This window comes from Pan troglodytes, chromosome 14, assembly GCF_028858775.2.
Source record: "Pan troglodytes isolate AG18354 chromosome 14, NHGRI_mPanTro3-v2.0_pri, whole genome shotgun sequence".
NCBI classification, from domain to species: Eukaryota; Metazoa; Chordata; class Mammalia; order Primates; family Hominidae; genus Pan; species Pan troglodytes.
The window spans coordinates 31534986-31555857 of record NC_072412.2 but is presented as its reverse complement, the minus strand read 5'-3'; the positions used below and the strand labels follow the sequence as shown (position 1 = coordinate 31555857).

Genomic DNA, 20872 nt, shown 5'->3' with positions numbered 1-20872 from the left:
GACCAGATTCAAGCCCTCCTGACTTGGCTGGCTCCCTGCTTTAGGGTTTTTGGCTCACTTGGGTTAAGTGAGTGACCACTATGGAGAAGTGGCTCTGGGTTACATAACTTTTCTAGAGCTCTAAAGAATAGTTTCCTGGCCTATTTAATGTCTCTTCTTTCCCTAGCTGACCCCTGAAATATTTGGTTTGTAAACCATAAAAATTGATTAAATGCCATCAACTTTATCCCCTGTAGAAGTGATCTGTTTTTCAACTCCCATGGCTTCTGATTTGTATAACTCTTTGAACACCCAATACTGACTTGTATTGTGTTCGCTGTTTGCATCATTCATAGAACTGGCAAATGCTCTTTATGGGCAATAGGGTCTCATTAAATGACTGCTGAATAAATAACACAAATTTTTACCATTATCCCTGATGATGCAGTATGTTGACTTTGTAGTCATTAAATTGTCACTTTTGAGGGGATAATATACACATATACTCAAGCTTCATATTTTGTTTCATGTAGCTTGGATGTTATTTATAATTTATAAAAAAGTGTGCGCATATCTATCAACATAATGGGTGTTCTACATGAGAACAGACAATAGCAGTTTTACCAAGGATTCAAAAAAGAAAAGATTAAATTCTTGTAATTTTTTCTGTTCTCCTGTTTGAAACCCAAGTTTTATTCCTTGTTCTAGAGTGGATCACTGCAAAATTAGGATGTGAAAACCAAACTGTTTTAGAAACAAAACAAGTCTCATTAATAAGACTTGCAGAATACTTAAGTTACAAGGAGTAGCAAAATAGACAATTTTGTTAATGCTTTTTACAGAAGAGAAAAATCATGGCTCAGAGTTATGGAAGGAAACAAGTCAATTTTTTAAAAGATTTATTCTTGGCTTTAAACGTATTTATAATTAGATTTGAAAACATGATATTATATAGACATTTAAGGCATTAAAACATCTGATTTAAGAACTTCTCCATGCTATTAACTCCCAGTTAGAAATGTTTTATCCCTTTTCTCTATTAAACATAAGAAAGTAACAAATATTGGCCGGGCACAGTGGCTCACGCCTATAATCCCAGCACTTTGGGAGGCTGAGGCAGATGGATCACCTGACGTCAGGAGTTTGAGACCAGCTTGGCCAACATGGTAAAACCCAGTCTCTACTAAAAATGCAAAAATTAGCTGGGCATGGTGGTGCGTCCCTGTAATCCCAGCTACTTGGGAGGCTTGAGGTGGGAGAATTACTTGAACCTGGGAAGTGGAGGCTGCAGTGAGCCAAGATCATGCCACTGCACTCCAGCATGGGCGACAAAGCAAGACTCCATCTCCAAAAAAAAAAAAAAAAAAGGAAGTAACAAATGAGAGTATCATCTTAAATTGAATTAATCTTCTGCTTCTGTGGTAAGTTTAAAAGGGCATAGGCTCTGGGTCCTGTGACAGCGCTAAAAATAAAGCAGGCAGAATCAGTGCCAATTTGAAAGCAAGATATTTTCTCAAGTTTGAGTTTGGATGACCATTTTGTTGAAAAAAAAATTAACTATGAAATCTTCTGATTTAAAGTATTTGAATTTTTAGTTGAAGTAATTTAATTTCAGAGATCACACTGGAATAGTAAAAAGGAATTAAGAGTTACACTGAGGGTTCTATTTTTCTTATAATCATGCTGACTTAAGGATGAAGAATTGCTCAAAAGGAAACACCACTCTTCATATTCATCCTGACTTTTGAACAGGATGGAACTATAGCAGAACCAACATATTTGCATTAAGGAGAACTATTTCATAGTGAGTTACCTCTAAAAAAAATCCCCTAAAATAGTAGCTAAACTAAAGGGAATTATCTGCATCAAAATAACTGTACTAAGAGACCTCATTCCATTTAATGACACAATCTAAAAGAAAATGGTAGGTTTATTTCACTTGTAAAATAATACTTGTAGTGATCAAATCCAAAGATTTAAAAGATTTTCTTTTCCCCTTTTTTTTTCTTTGTAAAGATGGGGGTCTCCCTATGTTGCCCAGGCTGGTCTTGAACTCCTGGCCTCAAGCACTCCTCCCACCTCAGCTTCTCAAAGTGTTGGGATTACAGGCATGAGCCACCGAGCTCAGCCAAAGATGTTTTTCTTGATTAGTTAATAAATTACATTTAGTTTTAAGATATGCAACTGAAGCAAAAGTATACCAATACGGAATCGGGCAAAACGATTTTTGCCCGATACACAAACGCTGAGGTAAATTTGAAACTAATTTCTTTTCTCATTGTGCAACATAAGTACTAATGTGTGGTTTGAAATTATATTCCAGTCTTATAAACTGGAAAGGTTAAGCATCAATAATTTATTGTCGCCTTTGCAAATGCTTAGATATATTTTTTAGTTGTAATTGTGTCCTGCTTATTTTTCTCACATTCTTCCGTACTGGCCTGGGAACTCTCCTGTTCTTTGATCAGAGATGTAGTACAACGTCGTTTCAGTCTGAGATAATCTTCTGAACTGGTGGGAGCAGTCCTAGTGGATTCACTGACAGATATAAATTGTTTTTCTCCTGTTGAACCAGACAAAAGAGCTTGGGTATTTATCAATGCAAGTTCTTCGTCAGCTATTGAATTACTTTCCAAAAGAGAAATTTCATTGAATTTTTTAAATGGAGTCATCTGAGGAGAATTCAGTTCTTTTTTCTTTATGGGTGTTTCGTATTTGGTGCCACAACTCCTTGGTGGCTGAAATGCCTTCTGTGCAGCCGGAGAAACAAATGTACAAATGGGACTAACAGGTGGAGGTAAAGGCAGTCTACTCAAGAAATCCAAGGCTCTTCTCTTTTTGCAGTTCTTTTGGTCATCAATCTCTTTCTCCCCTTTACAAGACTTTGAAGTCATCTGGGCTGAGACAGGTGTGGAAACAGACTTCCTTTTGGCCATACAAAGTGATAAAGGACTTTGATAATATATCTCACAATTAGGAGAAGACATCTGATAAAAAAATGAAAACATAGCCTATCATAATTATGTAGTAACATAAAAAACTAAATCAAAGTAACTTTTCATTGAAAATATTTAAGCACGCAAATATTACACACAGTCTCCCTCCCCTAACTGCTAATAGGTTAGGTGATTTGAATTCACATTATTCCTATTCTAGATGAAAGTAATTTTACATAAGAACATATAAAATGACATGAAAATGAAGGAAGATGAAGAATAATCACAGTAAAAGACAAAAAAGGAGGTAGGGGACATCACTTATGCTTTAATCTTTTGTTTTTTATTATTAACAGATTAAACAAAGATAAATATTTTAAAGCCATCTTGAGAACACACACTATCTGGGTTCTAATACCTACTTTTCTAGCTTTGTGACCTTATTAGGCAATTGCTTAACCTCTCTCTATGCCACAGTCTCCTCATCTACAAAGTGAGGATAATAGAGTCAAGTCCTCACTTAACATAATTGATAGGTTCTTGGAAACTGTGACTTTAAGTCAAACAATGTATAGCAGGTCTTTGAGCAATGTCATTTAAATCTTCAACATCGTTTTGTTAGAACAGTGATGAGAAAAAAAATGGTTTTGTTATATACATCACTTCCCTTAAAATCAGTTTACAAAAACCTATTGACAATGTTAAGTGAGGACTTAGGTTTTATCTCATAGGGTTGTTATGAGGATTAAATGAGTTAATATAGATACCCTTAGCAAGTATTAGCTATTTAAGAATCAGCCATTAGCCAATGTTAAAGACTTTAGCTTGATTTGCATCTACTGTGATTTAACCACCTAAATAGCTTAGAAACAGCTTACAAACAGCTTAGAAACAACCCTAATTGTATGGAACAGTGAAATAAATGGCAAAAAACACTTTTCAATCACATGTAAATGAAAGCACCTGTTGGGAAAGTGTGCACCCAGAGTTTCATATCTTGCTTCAATAAATAAAATTTCTAAATAACTATACTTACAGGAGCCACATAACAACCACACTTTCTAATGAAGTTTAATTACATTTTACCATGTTTACTAGGTATACAACAGAATATACGATGGCCTCCATATATACTTCTTATAATATTCCTTGAGTTTACATTAACTTACCAGAAGCTTGTTTCCTGTACCAGGAATGATTTGAGCAGCGTACGGCCCTGAAGTACAGTCTTTAGTTGGGGTGGACCACTTGGGATCATTTGCATGCAGTATATGCATAAGCTTGTTTTCTGCTTCATTGCAAAGTATGTCAATATTCTAAGAAAATAAGTGGAAAAGCTGCTTTATAAATTGCAAACCCACATATTTATGTTTCCAAAAGTATTTCCTTTAAAAGCAGAAATGAAAAGTTTGGACCAAAAAAGAATGAAAAACCCTAAATGTGATACCAATTGTCAAACATGCCGACGCAAAATTACAAAACCAGTATCAGTGATTTAGGGGAATCTAGCTGATAGGGAGAGGGGAACAGAGAAAAAGTACGTGTATCTGAAGGAAAGAGATCTTCTCTGTCATCTAGTTTAATCAGCAAGCTGTCATATGATCTGGACTGAAGCTGGAAGATTGGGGCTCAAGTCCTAGCTCTATTTACTACTTAATAGCTGGGAATCATCTCACATCTATAAAGGTACTTCTTTGGTTAGAGAAAAGAAAGAATTGCCTCACCTACCTCACGTCTGTTCCAAGAATTAATTGAAATGATTTATAGGTTAAACTACATGAAACTGTTGTTTGAGAAGTCACAACTGGTCAAATATCAGCAATTTCATATGGTTTAACCTAATTCATGACAGTATTTTGTAAAACTTTAAAACGCTATGTAAATGACAGTTGTCTCTTCAGCAGGATTAGTAAACTGCCTTTGAAGACGTCTCAGAGAAAATGCGGGCTCGGTGGCTCATGCCTGTAAACCCAGTACTTGGGGAGGCCAAGGTGGGCAGATCACTTGAGGCCAGGAGTTCGAGACCAGACTGCCCAACATGGTGAAACCATGTCTGTACTAAAAATACAAAAATTAGCTGGGCGTGGTGGCACGCACCTGTAGTCCCAGCTACTTGGGAGGCTAAGGCACGAGAATCGCTTGAGCCCAGGAGGCAGACACTGCAGTGATCCGAGATTGTGCTATTGTACTCCAGCCTGGGGGTGACAAAGCAAGACTCTGTCTCTAAAAAAAAAAAAAAAAAAGAAAGAAAGAAAGAAAAAAAAGAAAATGTGGGGTGTAAACAGTAGATATGCTGTATGGGAACTAAATAATGAATACAACTCCCACCCCTAATTTAGAAACTAGATATAGCAGAGTGTTATTCATTATGCATAGAGTCTCTAGGTAAAATGTCAACACAGCTTTCTTTATACAGCTCTAATGCTTTTAAAATATATTTTTATATAAATTCTGAATAACACACATTTCAAATATTAAACTACAGAATTAAGAGGCTTATTTTTTGTGTATTCTTCACTAGTTACCAACTTATGAAATCTCAAATTTTACTGGGAAGCAGCATTGCATAGCAGTTCCTAGTCTGGGTTCTGCATTCGATGGCCTAAGTATGAATCCTAGTTTTACTAACTTGGCATTTGACCTAAGGCAAGCCATTTAACCTGTTTCTCACTGATAAAATAGAAAAACAGTTCCCTACCTCATAAGGTTGTGGGAGAATTAAATGAGAAGCTTAGAACAAGGTCTGACACATAGTAAACACTCAATAAACACCAGCTAATATTATATAATGTATATATAGATTTAAGCAGAAAATGCATACCTGATCTAGGGAAAATAATATCAGTGTCTCTTATCTGGGATTAAATCAAGTCAAAGAAATATAATCTGTATAAAACACTAGATATGGAGTTTAAATGTAAACCTGTAGTCTCTATATTATTAACTAATCACACTGCTGACTGCTGCAAACCACAGATAACTCATATTATTCTTGTAACCAATTTCCAGTTTGCTTACAAAGTCTGCATTTCTGAACATCCTTCTCACAATTTCTCCTAACTCATTTCCCTTCAAGTCATTCTTCTCTTTCTAGTTGCTGTCATTTCCCCATTCCCCCATCTCCTGAGGTTCATGGGCAATTAATATATGATTAAACTTTACCTCACATACTACCTCAACTATCCAATTTGTATAAAAGCTATTTCCTTGATACTGGACTGTCAAAATAGAAAAATACCAAAATGTGTGGTGATGCTGAAAAGTAACCTTACCTCAACAGTATTTTTCATTTTGTTGAATGTCTCTTGAAAGTGGCCCTCTTTTGGACTAGCAGAAAACACAGAAAAATCTCCAGCAAATAAAGTAAGAAGGCCTGATTTGGATTCTGGTCGCCACTGGAGGTTGCTTGCAGCAATTAACATATGAGGCTTAATAATGTCCTCATTAAGGTCTATCCAAAACTTTATTGCCAGTAAATTGTAACATTCGTCTGACAAATAGACGAAAGGGGCAAGTCCTAGAATGGAAAAAAAAAAAAAGAATGTTATTATAGATGTGTTAGATGAATTTTAAGATGCAAGAAAGGAAACTCTAATATGCCTATTTATTTTGGTATATGCTAATAATAAAAGCAAATCAAAATAGCTGAATTTGGCGAAAGCTCAGGTTTTCCAAAATGACCTGTTGCTTACAGTGCTAAAATTTCAATACCAATATGACAACACATTCTTTTACTGAGGTCATGTGGAAGTAGGTATACGCACACATTGCTAATAGGAGTACAGATTTGTGCAAGATTTCTGGAGATAAATTTGGCAATACCTAGCAAAGACACATATGCATTTACCTTTGCACCCAGTAATCCCATTTCTTGTACTCCTCTCGGAAGCTAGACCTCTAATAATAGTAAAATACACATGAACATAAAGTTCATGAAAACACCTATGAACAAGGTTACTCACTGAAACATTATAATTATAAAATATTGGAAGCAACTTTTATTAGCTCATATACAGGATAGAGTTGGATAAACTGTGGTACATCCAAACAATGGTGTACCACGTAGCTCTAAAAAAAGAGTGAGGACGATTTCTATGAACTGATCTCCAGGACACAGTGTTGAGTTAAAAAAGAAAAGCATAAAAGAAAGGCTAGAGTATGTTCCCCTTCTTATAAGGAAGAAGGGAATATAAGAAAATACACATGTATCTGTTCATTTGAGCAAAAGAAATCAGGAAGGATAAACTCAGAAACTAAAGGAACAGGGTGTGAGTGGGGGAAAAAGGAGGATTAGGATTGGGACTGCAAGGATAAGGAGGAAGTGACATGAAGTATATCTTTTTGTACAGGTCTGACTCCCTAGAACCACAGTGATACTTCACATACCCAACAAACCAACCAACAAACAAATCCAACTAGACATGAGGGAATCCAAAATGGAAGACAAACATTTCCCACCTCTGTCTGCTGAGAGGGCCTGGCAGTACTGATGCCTCCACAGTAAAGTAATGAGCCTATCTAGCAACCAGATCTTGGATCTAAACACCATTTTCTACTAAAAAAAAGGAGCCAAGAGAAATGGCTGATTCCAAGACTAGGGCAGGGAACATACAAGATGAACTTGGAACATCTTGTGATGTCAAAAAATAAGGAAGTGTCCAAAAAGTGAAGAAAGCTGGTTGAAAGAACACACGAGTCCATATGAGAAAGCTCCTAATGGTCAAAGCTAAAAAAAAAAAGTTAAACAATAAAATAATGAAGGTACCAAATTTTAACCTGCAGAATAAAATAAATGTTCTTGAGTCCATACTGATATAAATAACCAAATAAATACATTGGTGGAAAGGGCACAGCTTTTCCTTATAGAATTCCAATTAACGTAGAAGGAAAGAAAGGGGGAAAAATCATAATTAGGCAAATACCACAGTAATCATTGTTGCAAACAAAATCAACTGATGAATGCTAGTTTGATGTGAAATAGGATTCAGTCTCAAAGAATCTCCCTCAAGATATTTATTAACTACAAAGAAAAAGGAAGTTATTGTACAGAGGAGAAACCCAGCAGATATCACCTTAATCAAGTGATTAAGATCAGTATCATTAACCCCTTGATATGATGTACTGAGAAAGACACATCATCACTTCAGTGGTAGTCTTGCCAGAAATGCATAACTTCATCCTAGTCATGAGAAAACATCAGACGAACTCAAATTGAGGGGAATGCTACAAAATAATTGATCAGTCTATTCAAAAACATAATGATCATTATCAGTCTATTCAAAAGCATAATGATCATGAAAAAGAAGACAGGAAGTATTAAAGACTGGTAGAAAATACAGGGGAAAAAATGACTAAATGCAATTTGGGATCCCAGAACAAAAAAGGGGAAACAGGGTAAAATACCTTAAACTCAAACAATTTTTCAAATACATCTACAGTATGGGTAATAATTATACCACTATTAACTTTCTGATTCTAATTGTACTATGGTTATGCAAGATATTAACATTAGGGGAAGCTAGGTGAGGAATATTTGGAAATTCCACGATTTTTGCAACTTGTTTAAAGGTCTGAAATTAGTTCAAAATAAAGAGTTATAATTTTTTTTTTTTTTTTTTTTTTTGAGACGCAGTCTCACTCTGTGGCCTAGGCTAGGGTGCAGTGGTGCAATCTTGGGTCACCGCAGCCCCCGCCTCCCGGGTTCAAGCCATGTTGGCCAGGCTGGTCTCGAACTCCTGGCCTCAAGTGATCTGCCTGCTTTGGCCTCCCAAAGTGCTGGGATTACAGGCATGAGCCACTGTGCCTGGCCAAGAGTTATAAAATTCTAAAGTGAAAGATGGGTAGGTGCTATCCATTCTATCCTGGGATAAACCAGGATAGAACTGAGGCTAGGAAAGCTGGAGTTGGAAGAGGCACTAAGCATTTAATTCTACTCTTTATACTTTCTTGTTTTTGTTACTCTGAGAATTATGTATCCGTTGTAAATAACAGGGAATGGAAATGTCATTCTCAGATAAGGATTTGTTTATTCTATTGCAAATGATGGTTCATCTTTTCTTTCTTTTCATTTCAAATTTATTTAATGGATCTTAATTTTAAACACTGCTTTTAAAGAAATTATAAGTTTCTCAAGCATGTTCCATTTTCTAATTTTGGAACTTGCCTCTAATTATATTCAAAACTTGATGATAGTACTGTCCTTCTCCCAAATGTCCTTTTTAAATATATCTTGTTTTCCCCAAATATAAAATACATGTTTATTGAAAAACATTTAGAATACAGAAAAATAAAAAGTAAACAGTGTAGTTTCCTCATTTCACTTTTACGTAAGTGGAGGTTTCCATGTCTGGATCAAATTCCATCAAAAGAAATGGAAGCCTTATTTCTTTAATTATCATACAACTGATAACAACTAGAAGAATTTTTAGTGTAACACTTTTAGAATCCTACACTAGGTAAATCTTCACAAGACAAAAGGAAAAGAAGAAACTTATTTTGCAGCTTTGTGGTCTGGCCTACTCTGAACTTGCATAGAATTCTTCAAAGCTTTTAATTCCTTTTAGAAAATGTCACTGAAACAATAAAGGACTTAGCAATTTATAAAACCACTGTCACCGATTCCACCTGGAGTGGATGCCATGGTGCGGGTGCAGATCCCCTTCAGGACCAAGGCATGTGATCCTCCAGCTTCTGGGGAGGGCTAGCTATTGACAACTCACCTCTGAGTTCCCTCCTGGACTTGCCCTCTGTCGAAAGGCATTGTCTTGCTTAAGGCTATGCCCCTCCCTGGAGGAGCCAGTATGCAAGGACTGGCTCTTGCCTCAGGCTAGCAAGACTCTGAAGGGCCACCCAGCTCCAGAAGTCCCTGTGGGACTAACTGAACCTTTCTTCTCCTTCTGCCCAATCCTGCTGCATTTGCTTCCTCACAAGTGCTGTTCCTAAGGGCATTTTCTAATCTCCTACATGAAATCTGTAAGTCTGTTTCCCAGGGAAACAGGCTTTCCCCAAAACAAATCTTTCCCAACCTAAGAAAGGTTCTCGTTTAATTAACTCATTATATATCACAGTGTTTCTGTAATACAGTAACAAAGCATTAGATTAAAAATACAGATGTCCCTGTTTTAAGCCCAACTCTCAAATGTTGAGTTTGCTTTTGTTTTGTCAGCATGAAGTATAAGAAAGAACCTAAGAGCTTTAGGGCCTGAAAGTATAAGTTCAAATCAATTTATAGCATTGTGACCCTGAGCAGGCTACTTAACCTCTCTGAGCTCCAGTTTCCCCATCTGTAAAGTGGGATGATAACAGCAAATGAACAGTGTGACTATGAGGACCGTATGAGATGCTGCATACCTGGAGTTTTCAACAACTGACCCCTGCTTCAACCCATTATGTCAGAAGTGGAAGTAGAAATCCAAACAGAGTCCCTGTCCTTGAAGAGATCATTGTATTACTGAGGCTAGTAGGTGGCTTATTCAGAAATGTACAGGTAGGATCATGGACCATGTGACAAGTGCTGAAACAGCCAAACCAACAAAATGCTTCAAAAGCTGGAGGAAGGAGGATCTAACCCAGACTGTAAGCATCTGACTAGGGAGGTAATACTCGAGCTGAATAATAAATAGGACAAATTCATCAAGAGGGGGAGAACAAAAGAGCATCTACGCAAAACAACATTTTTAAAGGTAGGAAGCATTAAATGTTATCATGCATCAGGAATATGAACTTGTACAGTTTGTTTTATTATTATGTTTTAAAGTAGTTTTTTTTTAAATTTAGTTTTTATGTTTATAGAGACAGAATCTCACTGTTGCCCAGACTTGTCCCAAACTCCTAGCCTTGCGAGCTGCCTCAGCCTCCCAAAGTCCTGGGATTACAAGCATTAGCTACTGCGCCCAGCCTAAAATTAGAGTTTAGCTGACGTGTGTATGGTGGTGGTTTAAGGCAGGAAGTTGAATGGTTTTGGGGGTATACAAAAGAGTCTGGGTTTCATTTTCTAAGGGACAGGGGACCACTGAAGATTTTAAGCTGGGAGGCATCATGACTAGATCTGGGTGTTAGATAAAGCCTTCTGGTTTAAGGTGGCTCCTTGAAACTTTCTAATAGAACTTTAACACTTAAAAACAAATTAAATTTTAAAAAGGAAACATTCACCCAAAATCTACAAACGTGGAATATCATGATATAAAATTTAAAATCTGGTGATTAAGAAACAGAAGATTATGGATAGAACTAAGCACAGGAAGGCTCAGAGTCTAATCTCCTTCCCCAACTAAACTGGTAAAATGACATTTTTGAGAATTCTGTTATTCCTAAATCTGAAGAATCTTTACCTTTTTCTTCTTCTGAACAGAAATGAGAAAAAACTGCCAGGGACCAAACAGGTGACCAGGACTGACTGACATAAGGAAAGGTTCCAGGATGTTACAGGATGCATTGTGACTAATTCCCAGTACCTGTGAATGCAGCCTTATCTGGAAACACAGTCGAGGACAACTTATGATGGGGTTATGTCACAATAAACCCGTTGTTAGTTGAAAATGCATTTAAATAGGGACACATCAATTGGAATGATGACAGATTTCTCATCTAAAACCAGAGGCCAGAGGGAAGTGGCACAATATTTTTCAAGTACTGAAAGAAAAAATTATCAACTACAAATTCTATATCCTGAAACAATTCTCAAGGAATAAAGGAGAAATAAAATATTCTGAGATGAGAGAAAACTAAAAGAATTTTCTCTAACTCAAAAATTGCCTAAAAGAAATTGTTTAAACAGAAAAGAGAAGATTAAAGGAAGACTCTCAGAGCATCAGGACTGAGGACAATAGGATGGAGGAAGAAACAATGGAAAGAGTTTGAGAAATGGACATATACGACAAGCTATCATTTCCTCATGCAGTTTATAAATTATGTTTGATGACTAAAACAAAAATAATAATACTATGATATCCAAGAAAATAGTATTTAAAAGTAGGGAAGAAAAAGGTCTGTATATGGTCACTATCCAATCCCTTTCCCTCCAAAATCAAAATGAAAGCAAAATTCTCACACTTCACTTAGAGTGGTAGAATATTGATACTAGTAGACTGCTGTAAGTCATACATGTATGTTGTAACACCTAGAGAAACAACTACAAAAATAATACAAAAATGCCTGAAAACACTAAAAATAAATCAGGATGGAATCCTAAAATATATTTAAGTAACCTTCAGGAAGGCAAGAGAAATGGAGGAATGAAAAGCAGGAGAAACAAAGAGAAAACAAATAATAAAATGACAAAGTTGAATGCTGGCTGGCATATCAGTAATTACCTTCATTGTAAGTGATGTAAATATCCAATCAATGGACAGAGATTGAAAGAGTGGATAAAAATTTATAACCCGACTATTTGTTCCTTATAGGAAACTCACTTTAAATTCGACAAAGGTAGATTAAAAACAAAAGGATCGAAACAGATATACTCTGCAAACATTAATCAATTTGACTTAATTGGCTTTCCTTCACGTGGCAATAAATGTGACTTTCAATCTCAAAAAAAAACAAAGAAAATGCATTTAATACATTTAACCTACTGAGCATAGAGGTTAGCCTAGCCTATCTTAAATGTGTTCAGAACACTTATATTAGCCTACAGTTGAGCAAAATCATCTAACACAAGGCCTGTTTTTAAAAAAAAAAAGTGTTGAATATCTCATGTAATTTATTGCATACTGTACTGGAAGTGAAAAAGAATAGTTGTAAGGTACTCATGTTTTGTTTTCAGACCATTATAAAGTTGAAAAATCCTAAGACATGCTGGGCATAGTGGCTCAAGCCTATAATCCCAGCACTTTGTGATGCTGAGGCAAGCAGAATGCCTGAGCTCAGGAGTTCAAGACCACCCTGGGCAACATGGTGAAACCCCAGCTCTATTAAAATACAAAAAATTAGCCGAGTGTGGTGGCACGTGCCTGTCGTCCCAGCTACTCGGGAGGCTAAGGCACAATAATTGCTTGAGCTGGGGAGGCAGAGGCTGCAGTGAGCTGAGATCGCACCACTGCACTCCAGCCTGGGCAACAGAGTGAGACCCTAACTCAAAAAAAAAAAAAAAGATGAGGTCATATGTGTAGGGTCCAGCCCTATGCGGCTTAGCGGGTGTTCTCCTCGTGTGCGGAGACAAGAGATTGTAAGAAATAAAGACACAAGACAAAGAGATAAAGAGAAAACAGCTGGACCCAGGGGACCACTACCATCAAGATGCGGGAGTCCGGTAGCAGCCCGAACGGCTGGGCTCGCTGATATTTACCGCATACAACACAAGGGGGCAGGGTAAGGAGGGTGAATCTTCTAAGTGACTGAAAAGGTGAAGCAATTCACGTGATTACAGGATAGGGGGCCCTTTCCTTTTAGGTAGCCGAAACAGAGAGGGAAGGCAGCATACGTCAGCGTTTTCTTCTCTGCACTTATAAGAAAGATCAAAGACTTCAAGGCTTTCACTATTCCTTCTACCGCTATCTACTACGAACTTCAAAGAGGAACCAAGAGTACGGGAGAAGCATAAAAGTGGACAAGGAGTGTGACCACTGAAGCACAGCACCACAGGGAGGGGATTTAGGCCTCCGGATGACTGCGGGCAGGCCTGCATAATATCCAGGCTTCCACAAGAAGCTGGTGGAGCAGAGTGTTCCCTGACTCCTCCAAGGAAACGAGACTCCCTTTTGCGGTCTGCTAAGTAACGGGTGCCTTCCCAGACACTGCTGTTACCGCTTGACCAAGGAGCCCTCAAGTGGCCCTTATGCGGGCGTGACAGAAGGCTCACCTCTTGCCTTCTAGGTCACTTCTCACAATGTCCCTTCAGCACCTCACCCTATACCCGCCAGTTATTCCTAGGTTATATTAGTAATGCAGCAAAGAATACTACTAAAAGCTAATGATTAAGGTTTATAATGATTGCTAATTGTCCATGATCATCTCTATATCTAATTTGTATTATGACTATCCTTAATCTAACTATTTTCTTTATTATACTGAAATAGTGTGTGCCTTCAGTCTCTTGCCTCGGCACCTGGGTAATCCTCCACCCACACATATGGGCAGGCTCTAATATAATGGCTGGTGTCCTAATATATGGGGAAATTTAGACACAGACATGTACATTGGGAGACCACCACCTTACAATGAAGGCAAAGGTGGAGGTGAGACATCTACAAGCCAAAGAATGCCAAAAAATGCCAGCAAATTACCAGAAGCAAAGAGAGAGGCAATGAACAGATTCTCACAGCCTCAGAAGGAATTAACCCTGCCAACACTTTGATCTTGGATTTCTAGCCTCCAGAACTGTGAGAAAACAAATTTCTGTTGTTTAAGCCCCCAGTCTATGGTTCTTTGTTATAGCAAATAAATACATGGCGTTACTCACTGAACTGGGAAAAATGATCCAGAACCAGAGACATCTTCCAGGGATACATACTGTATCATGAATAGAAACTCAAATATCCAGCCCTCACGCTGCAACTAAGCAGGGGGAGAAATTAATCTTAGATAAGTAGAGAGTCAAGAATTACACTGGGTCATGGCACCGACCGTCTCACTTTATTTTAGTGTAAGTCCAGTATTTTGTTTCCTACAAATCTACCTAACATTTTTTTTCTGCTTCATACAAATGGTTTCTCTTACATGCACACACACATTGATTCATTAATTATTGAATGCAACTAATATTTTATCAGATTTGAGTAACTGTTCAATAATTACATCATTAGAGTGAATTACATAATATGTTTCTGAAAACAGCAAGCAGAAAAGATGATTATCACTTTTTCTTTATTTTGAGATGCAGTCTCGTTCTGTGGCCCAGGCTGGAGTGCAGTGGTGCGATCTCAGTTCACTGCAACCTCCGCTTCCCAGGTTCAAGCAATTCTTCTGCCTCAGCCTCCTGAGTAGCTGGGATTACAGGTGTGTGCCACCACCCCTGGCTAATTTTTGTATTTTTAGTAGAGAAGCGGTTTCGCCACTTTGGCCAGACTGGTTTTGAACTCCTGACCTCAGGTGATCCACTCACCTCAGCCTTGATTAGCACATGTTAACAAAAAATCAAATGAAATATGAAAGTGGTCAATATTTGAGTGCCTAAGGACCCTGTCCCACAGAGTTCTAAAACTCAGCAGCCAGTCTCAGGGCCCACTCACAGTACTCTAGAGCTTCATTCATGTTTCCTTTCAATTTGTACAGAAACCTAAGGAGGCTTAAGCTTTCCAGGTCTAACGCATTTCTCTGAAGTTTCCTTAAAACCAGTTTCTCCAAAGAATTGACACTTTTATCCCTTGAAAATTATGCCTTTTTCTATTTTTATTGCTTTTAAATAACAGATAATTGCACTGACATCAGATTTCTTTTGAAATTCCTGAAATCTACCATAGTGCAAATATATGTCTTGCATTATTTCTTCTACCACTGGTTTCATGCACAACACTTTTTGAAAAGTGTCTTCAGCTTTTCTGTGATTGCCTGCTTCTATATACTTTCCTGCCAGTTCTATATAGGCAACGTCAAATGTGGGCTTTTGTTCCACAGCAGATTGAAGATGAAATACAGGTGATCTTATCATTTTGTCTACCTTTTCTCTGTTCTGCCCTCTAGGCTGCTTGTTGGTAGCTTCCTTCATTTGGATCTTTTGTGTCCTGTCACAAAGCCCTATATGGTGATGCAGGAAGGCAGAAGTGGGAGTTGCCTGCAAGGAGGTTTTTAAGAGCTCAAGAGCTTCATCCACAAAGTCTTCTCTTCAGTAAGAAGAGAAGACATATCCAAAGACATATCCAAAGACAAAGGTCTGCGTGGACGTATTGGCCAGAGCTGCTTCAAAGTACTTTTCTCCTTCAGCTTCCTGTCCTTCATCCCAAAGCTTCAGGGCAAGAAGAACCTTACTATATCTATCATCTACATTTAGCCTGACAGCCTGCCTTAGGGTAGGCAAAGAAAATGACTTGTGATCCCCCGTTGCTAATTTAAAGCCATCCAGGCGACAGGCAGTGATTTCATACCCAGTGTTGAGTTCAGGGTTTTCAGCAACCACTGCCAGATCCTTTTCAAAGCAGGCCTTGGCCTGTTCATAATTCTTTCCTCCACATTTCAGCAAGGCCCGTTCTTCCTCACAGTCCATCTCTGGACATTCCATTCTATGACAGAAAGGACTTGAAAACTTCTTGCAAATGTTCTCTACCTTGTCCAGGTAAGTCTGGGTTTCTGCCAGTCTGCCCATGTGGTAATACACCCAGGCAAAGTTGCCCCAGGTTACCAGGCTTCTCAAATCTGATTGGCATCTTCTTTCTGGATTAAGTCTTCAGCTTCTTTCAAGTTCTCCAGCACTTCCTCATTCTGGCCTTTCGGGTGTTTCACATAGGCTAGTAGGTTGTGTATTGTGTATTCCCACACTGTATTTAGTCTAGAAACCCCATCTGGTCCAAGACTCTGTTTTCCAAATCAGGCATTTCATCATCTTTAATTGATACCTCCCATGTAAAGTGACATCTTAACTGCTCCAGACTATCCTTGACCTGATGATCATCAGCATTTTTACTCATGGTTGCTGTGAATTAGGCAGCAGTTCTGCAGTGGTTTAGCCGGACTCCTCTGACATCTAGGCCTCCTCACTTTTTCTTCTCCCACACACCTTGCCTTGGGGCCAAGAGCTGATCTTGTGTCAGTAGTCCCCATAACAAGCACAGGCTCCCCCATAAATATATACACCTGCTATAAACACACAAAAATTAAAACATTTAAAAAAGGCAGCACAGGCTCTCAGTCATGCCAAATTCCCTGGATTCCGTTTCCAGGCTTTGGATGTGGCCTTTCTGGGAACCATCTCCTCCTACCTCTTCATCTCCTCGAATCCTTTTAATGGGGCCTCTGGAACTCAGTAAGATCTCCACTACCGTCACCCTTTCCTGCAGGTGCTCTCATTGCCATCTTGTTGCAACAAACCTGGTTCTTGTCTGCCTGTACAGTTGCCCCTGCAGACCTTGTGCTACTGGAGGGTGAGATGAGGCAGATGTCTTCTTCATGCTTCATTGCTGCTCCTCCCACTCTAAAAACACTCAGTGTTGAACTTCGTGTTATCAGACTGTCATTCATTACTGTTCCTTGCTACAGGCATCCATTGACCCCAGCTCACTCATTGCCTTTCATTCCTTGAAGATTTTAACTCATAACTCACTGTCATTCTGTCATCACGACGGTCATGTTTCCTGGAAATTTCAGTATCCTCACAGGCAATCCTTCCAATACTCTGTTGCTCCCAAGTTCCTTGTTTTCTTCCTAAATGATCATGTCCTCTATTTTCCATTGGTAACTCACTGCAATGGACATACCCAAGACTTTTATTTCCAATAACTCCATTTCCCCCAGAATCTCAATTTGAAGTACCTCCTTCTTCAACCACCTACCTTTGATCTGCCCAGTTCACTCTCTCTAAAACCCTAACTCAAACCCACCGTGACCTACAATCAGCTTTTCTTATCTCCTGTTCATTGATCCACGTCTTCTAATGTCTCTTCTTTGCTCTGCATTGTGTCCAAGGTCAATTATTTAAATCCTCCTTTTGCATATACCCCCAAATTCTTTGCCCTTCTTGCTTTGCATTACTTACCCAGCTAAACTACAGACCTGGTTAAATTCTACTTTCCAACTACTTCATGCCCACACCATCAGAGCTGAACACGGTTGAAAAAATATCACACAACAACAATATATTCATGAACATTAAACCTCCAGTGGGCCCTGGCAGTCATGATGTGTTTACTTAGTCCATTTACTCTACCACTTTCTTAGATAATGATTTCATGCCTTTCCTCTTCTCTCAAACCTTCAACACCCTTCTCTTTCTCTTTTTCTTTTTTGAGACGGAATCTCCCAGTCTGGAGTGCAGTGGTGTGATCTCGGCTCACTGCAAGCTCCACCTCCCAGGTTCACGCCATTCTCCTGCCTCTGCCTCCCGAGTAGCTGAGATTGCAGGCGCCCGCCACCACACCCGGCTAATGTTTTGTATTTTTAGTAGAGACGGGGTTTCACCATGTTATCCAGGATTGTCTCCATCTCCTGACCTCGTGATCCACCCACCTTGGCCTCCCAAAGTGCTGGGATTACAGGCGTTAGCCACCGCGCCCGGCCCCCTTTTCTTCATTCTGACTCTCAGCTGATGATTTTGTGCCCTGTTTCAGCGAGGAAATAGAGCAATCAAAAGAGGTCTGCCACAAGTTTCCTCTTGTATATCAACTCTTCCATTGGTATCTATACCTACGTACTTTACTTTTTTCATGTGGTTACAGATGAACAGTCTCTCCTGCTAGCTAAGGCCAATTTCAACAGAGCCTCTAGATACCATACTGCACAGTATCTGAGAACAGTGCCCCACAGCTGTTCCTGTTTTGCTTCCATCTTGCATTTTACCTTCTTTATTGGATCTTTCTCATCAGCATACAGTATCTCATCAGTATGCTATTAGCACTTTCAACTGAAAAAGCAAATGTTCTCTTGATCCTGATTCCCCTTCTGGCTACTGATTCATTTCTCTTCTTCTCTTAAAGCAAAAATCCTTGAAATGCCTATATTCACTATCATTCCTCCTTTCCCTCCATTTCCTTTGCCCCACTTCAGTCCACTGAAAGTGCTCCTCCACGGTGTTAAAGCCAATGATCAATTCTTGGTCCTCACTTCATTATCAATTCTATGAAATAGCATTTGGCAGACTTAATCACTCTCACTACTCGGCAATTCTTTTTTTCTCTTGGCTTTCAGCATACCTCACTCCAGTACTCCTCCAACCTCTCTGGCCATTCCTCTGTTTCTTTTACTGATTCCTATATTTACATTTATATTTCCCTGCTTCTAAGTATAAAAGGCTTCAATCAGGTCTTGGATCTCTTCCCGTCTCTATCTACTCTCCCATGCCCACAGTGACTTCATCCAGTCTCACGGCTTTAAATGTCCCCTGTATGACTGGCCGGGTGCAGTGGCTCATGCCTGTAATCCCAGCACTTTGGGAGGCCAAGGTGGGTGGATCACGAGGTCAGGAGATCGAGACCATTCTGGCTAACACGGTGAAACCCCGTCTCTACTAAAAATACAAAAAAAATTGTAGTAAAGACTCCCAAATTCATATCCAGCCATTCCTCTGAACAGATTCCTATGTAACCATCAAGTAGACATTTCTACTTAGATGCCTAATAAGCATCTAAAACTTAACTGTCTAAAACTGAGCTCCTGAACTTCCCCACATACTTGCTTTTCTTGCAGTCTTTCCTTCTAAGTGGCAATTCCATTTTTCCCAATGCTCAGACCATCCTGCACTGTCCCCCTACCTTCAAAATACAACAAGAATCTGACTGCTTCTCACCACTTCCATTGCTTTTGTTTGGTTCATCGTCATCTTTTGCCTAAGTGCTTGAAAGAGCCTCCAAATGGCTTGTTTGTACTCTTGTGCCCCCTACAGCCTATTCTCAACACAGCGGCCTGAATGATTCTGTGAAAACCTGTCAGACAGTGTCCCTCTACCTGGAATTTTCCTGTGACTTCCTGTCATCACAGGAAGTTACAGTCCACACAAGGACCCCCACACGACCTGGCTCTTCACTGCCTCTGTCCCTGGCTGTTACTTCTCACTCTCTGGTCTCTGCCAATGCTTCACGGCACACTAGGCATGATCCTGCTGTACTGCGGCCTTTGTAATTGCCTGGAAAGCTTTCCCCAGATGGCCACATGCCTCACCTCACTCCCTCAATTCCTTCAAGCTTCACTCAAATGTCAGCTTTCCAGGGAGGTCTCTCTCCTCACCTCTCAATCTAAAATTACATCCCTCTCTCTTCTCTGACATTACCCCCTTACCCACTTAATTTTTTTTCTGAGCACTAAAAAAACTATACACATGTATATTACTTATTTCTTTGTTTGTAATCTCCCTCCCCCAACCTCATAATGTAAGCTCTATGAGGGTAGGGATTCTTATCTCTTTTGTTAATTGCTATGTACCCAGCACTTAAAACACTGTCTAGCACATAACAGTCATTAAATAAATATTGATGAATTAAATGAACAAAAGTTATCCACCTTCTATAATAACAATAAAATGTGTGAAAAGAGTCATCCAAATATGACCAAGATGAAATAAAATGGCATGGGAACAATGTGTTTTACTAATATAATATAGTCAAAGAAAAACCTACGAAGCACTAAAACATAACTCACCAAACACAAACACATTTAAAAAATAAGGAGAAAAGAACACAGCAAAAGAGAAAGAGCAAAACTCCTAAGAAAACAAAACTCAACAAATAGAAGAAAATTCTTGAATTCTTCACAACAGATTCATGCTATTGAACTTAGTAAGACCATATATTCAATAAAATAAAAGCTTGACTCTGGCCGGGCACGGTGGCTCACGCCTGTAATCCCAGCACTTTGGGAGGCCGAGGCGGGTGGATCACGAGGTCAGGAGATTGAGACTATCCTGGTTAACACGGTGAAACCCCGACTCTACTAAAAATACAAAAAAATTGGCCAGGCTCGGTGGCGGGTATCTGTAGTCCCAGCTACTCGGGAGGCTGAGGCAGGAGAATGGTGTGAACCTGGGAGGCAGAACTTGCAGTGGGCTGAGATTGCGCCACTGCACTCCAGCCTGGGCAACAGAGTGAGACTCCATCTCGGGGAAAAAAAAAAAAAAAAAAACAACGCTTGACTCTGAGATAATAAATAGCCCTGTACAATGAAAAGTAGAGTGTATGGCTAAGGAAATAAATTGAGGACACCAATATAACATCACAATGGGATAAACACATACACTAGAAATAGTAAGAAAACATAAATTGCAGAAAATAAAATTAAGGACAATTTCTATAAAATTAAGTACACAGACTAGGATGTAACTTGTTACCCCTGAAATAATATAGAATTGAGAGAATTGCTTTTCATGAAAAATCAGAGGTTCA

The 20872-nt window shown here is 38.9% G+C and overlaps 1 protein-coding gene and 1 pseudogene across 7 annotated transcripts in view; both read right to left on the bottom strand.

Moving 5' to 3' along the window:
• Window positions 1–861: 861 nt before the first annotated feature.
• The window catches only part of BRCA2 (BRCA2 DNA repair associated), an 84564-nt gene continuing 64553 nt past the window's right edge, over window positions 862–20872 (bottom strand). For 3 of the 7 annotated variants that reach the window (XR_010150631.1, XM_016925134.4, XM_016925135.4), the window contains 3 exons: window positions 6188–6432; window positions 4085–4231; window positions 862–2966 (listed from right to left, as the gene is read on the bottom strand). Coding sequence is in view for 3 of the 7 variants with exons in the window: in XM_016925134.4 (XP_016780623.4) it covers window positions 2358–2966; window positions 4085–4231; window positions 6188–6432 (1001 nt within the window). In the remaining 4 variants the exon portion in view is untranslated. Of the gene's footprint in view, window positions 2967–4084; window positions 4232–4994; window positions 5139–6187; window positions 6433–17106; window positions 17246–20872 lie in introns of those variants that run through there. The other 4 variants (XR_010150630.1, XM_054664860.2, XR_010150632.1 and 1 more) reach the window with 4 other exon arrangements.
• LOC129136717 (interferon-induced protein with tetratricopeptide repeats 1-like) lies at window positions 15024–16591 on the bottom strand (annotated as a pseudogene).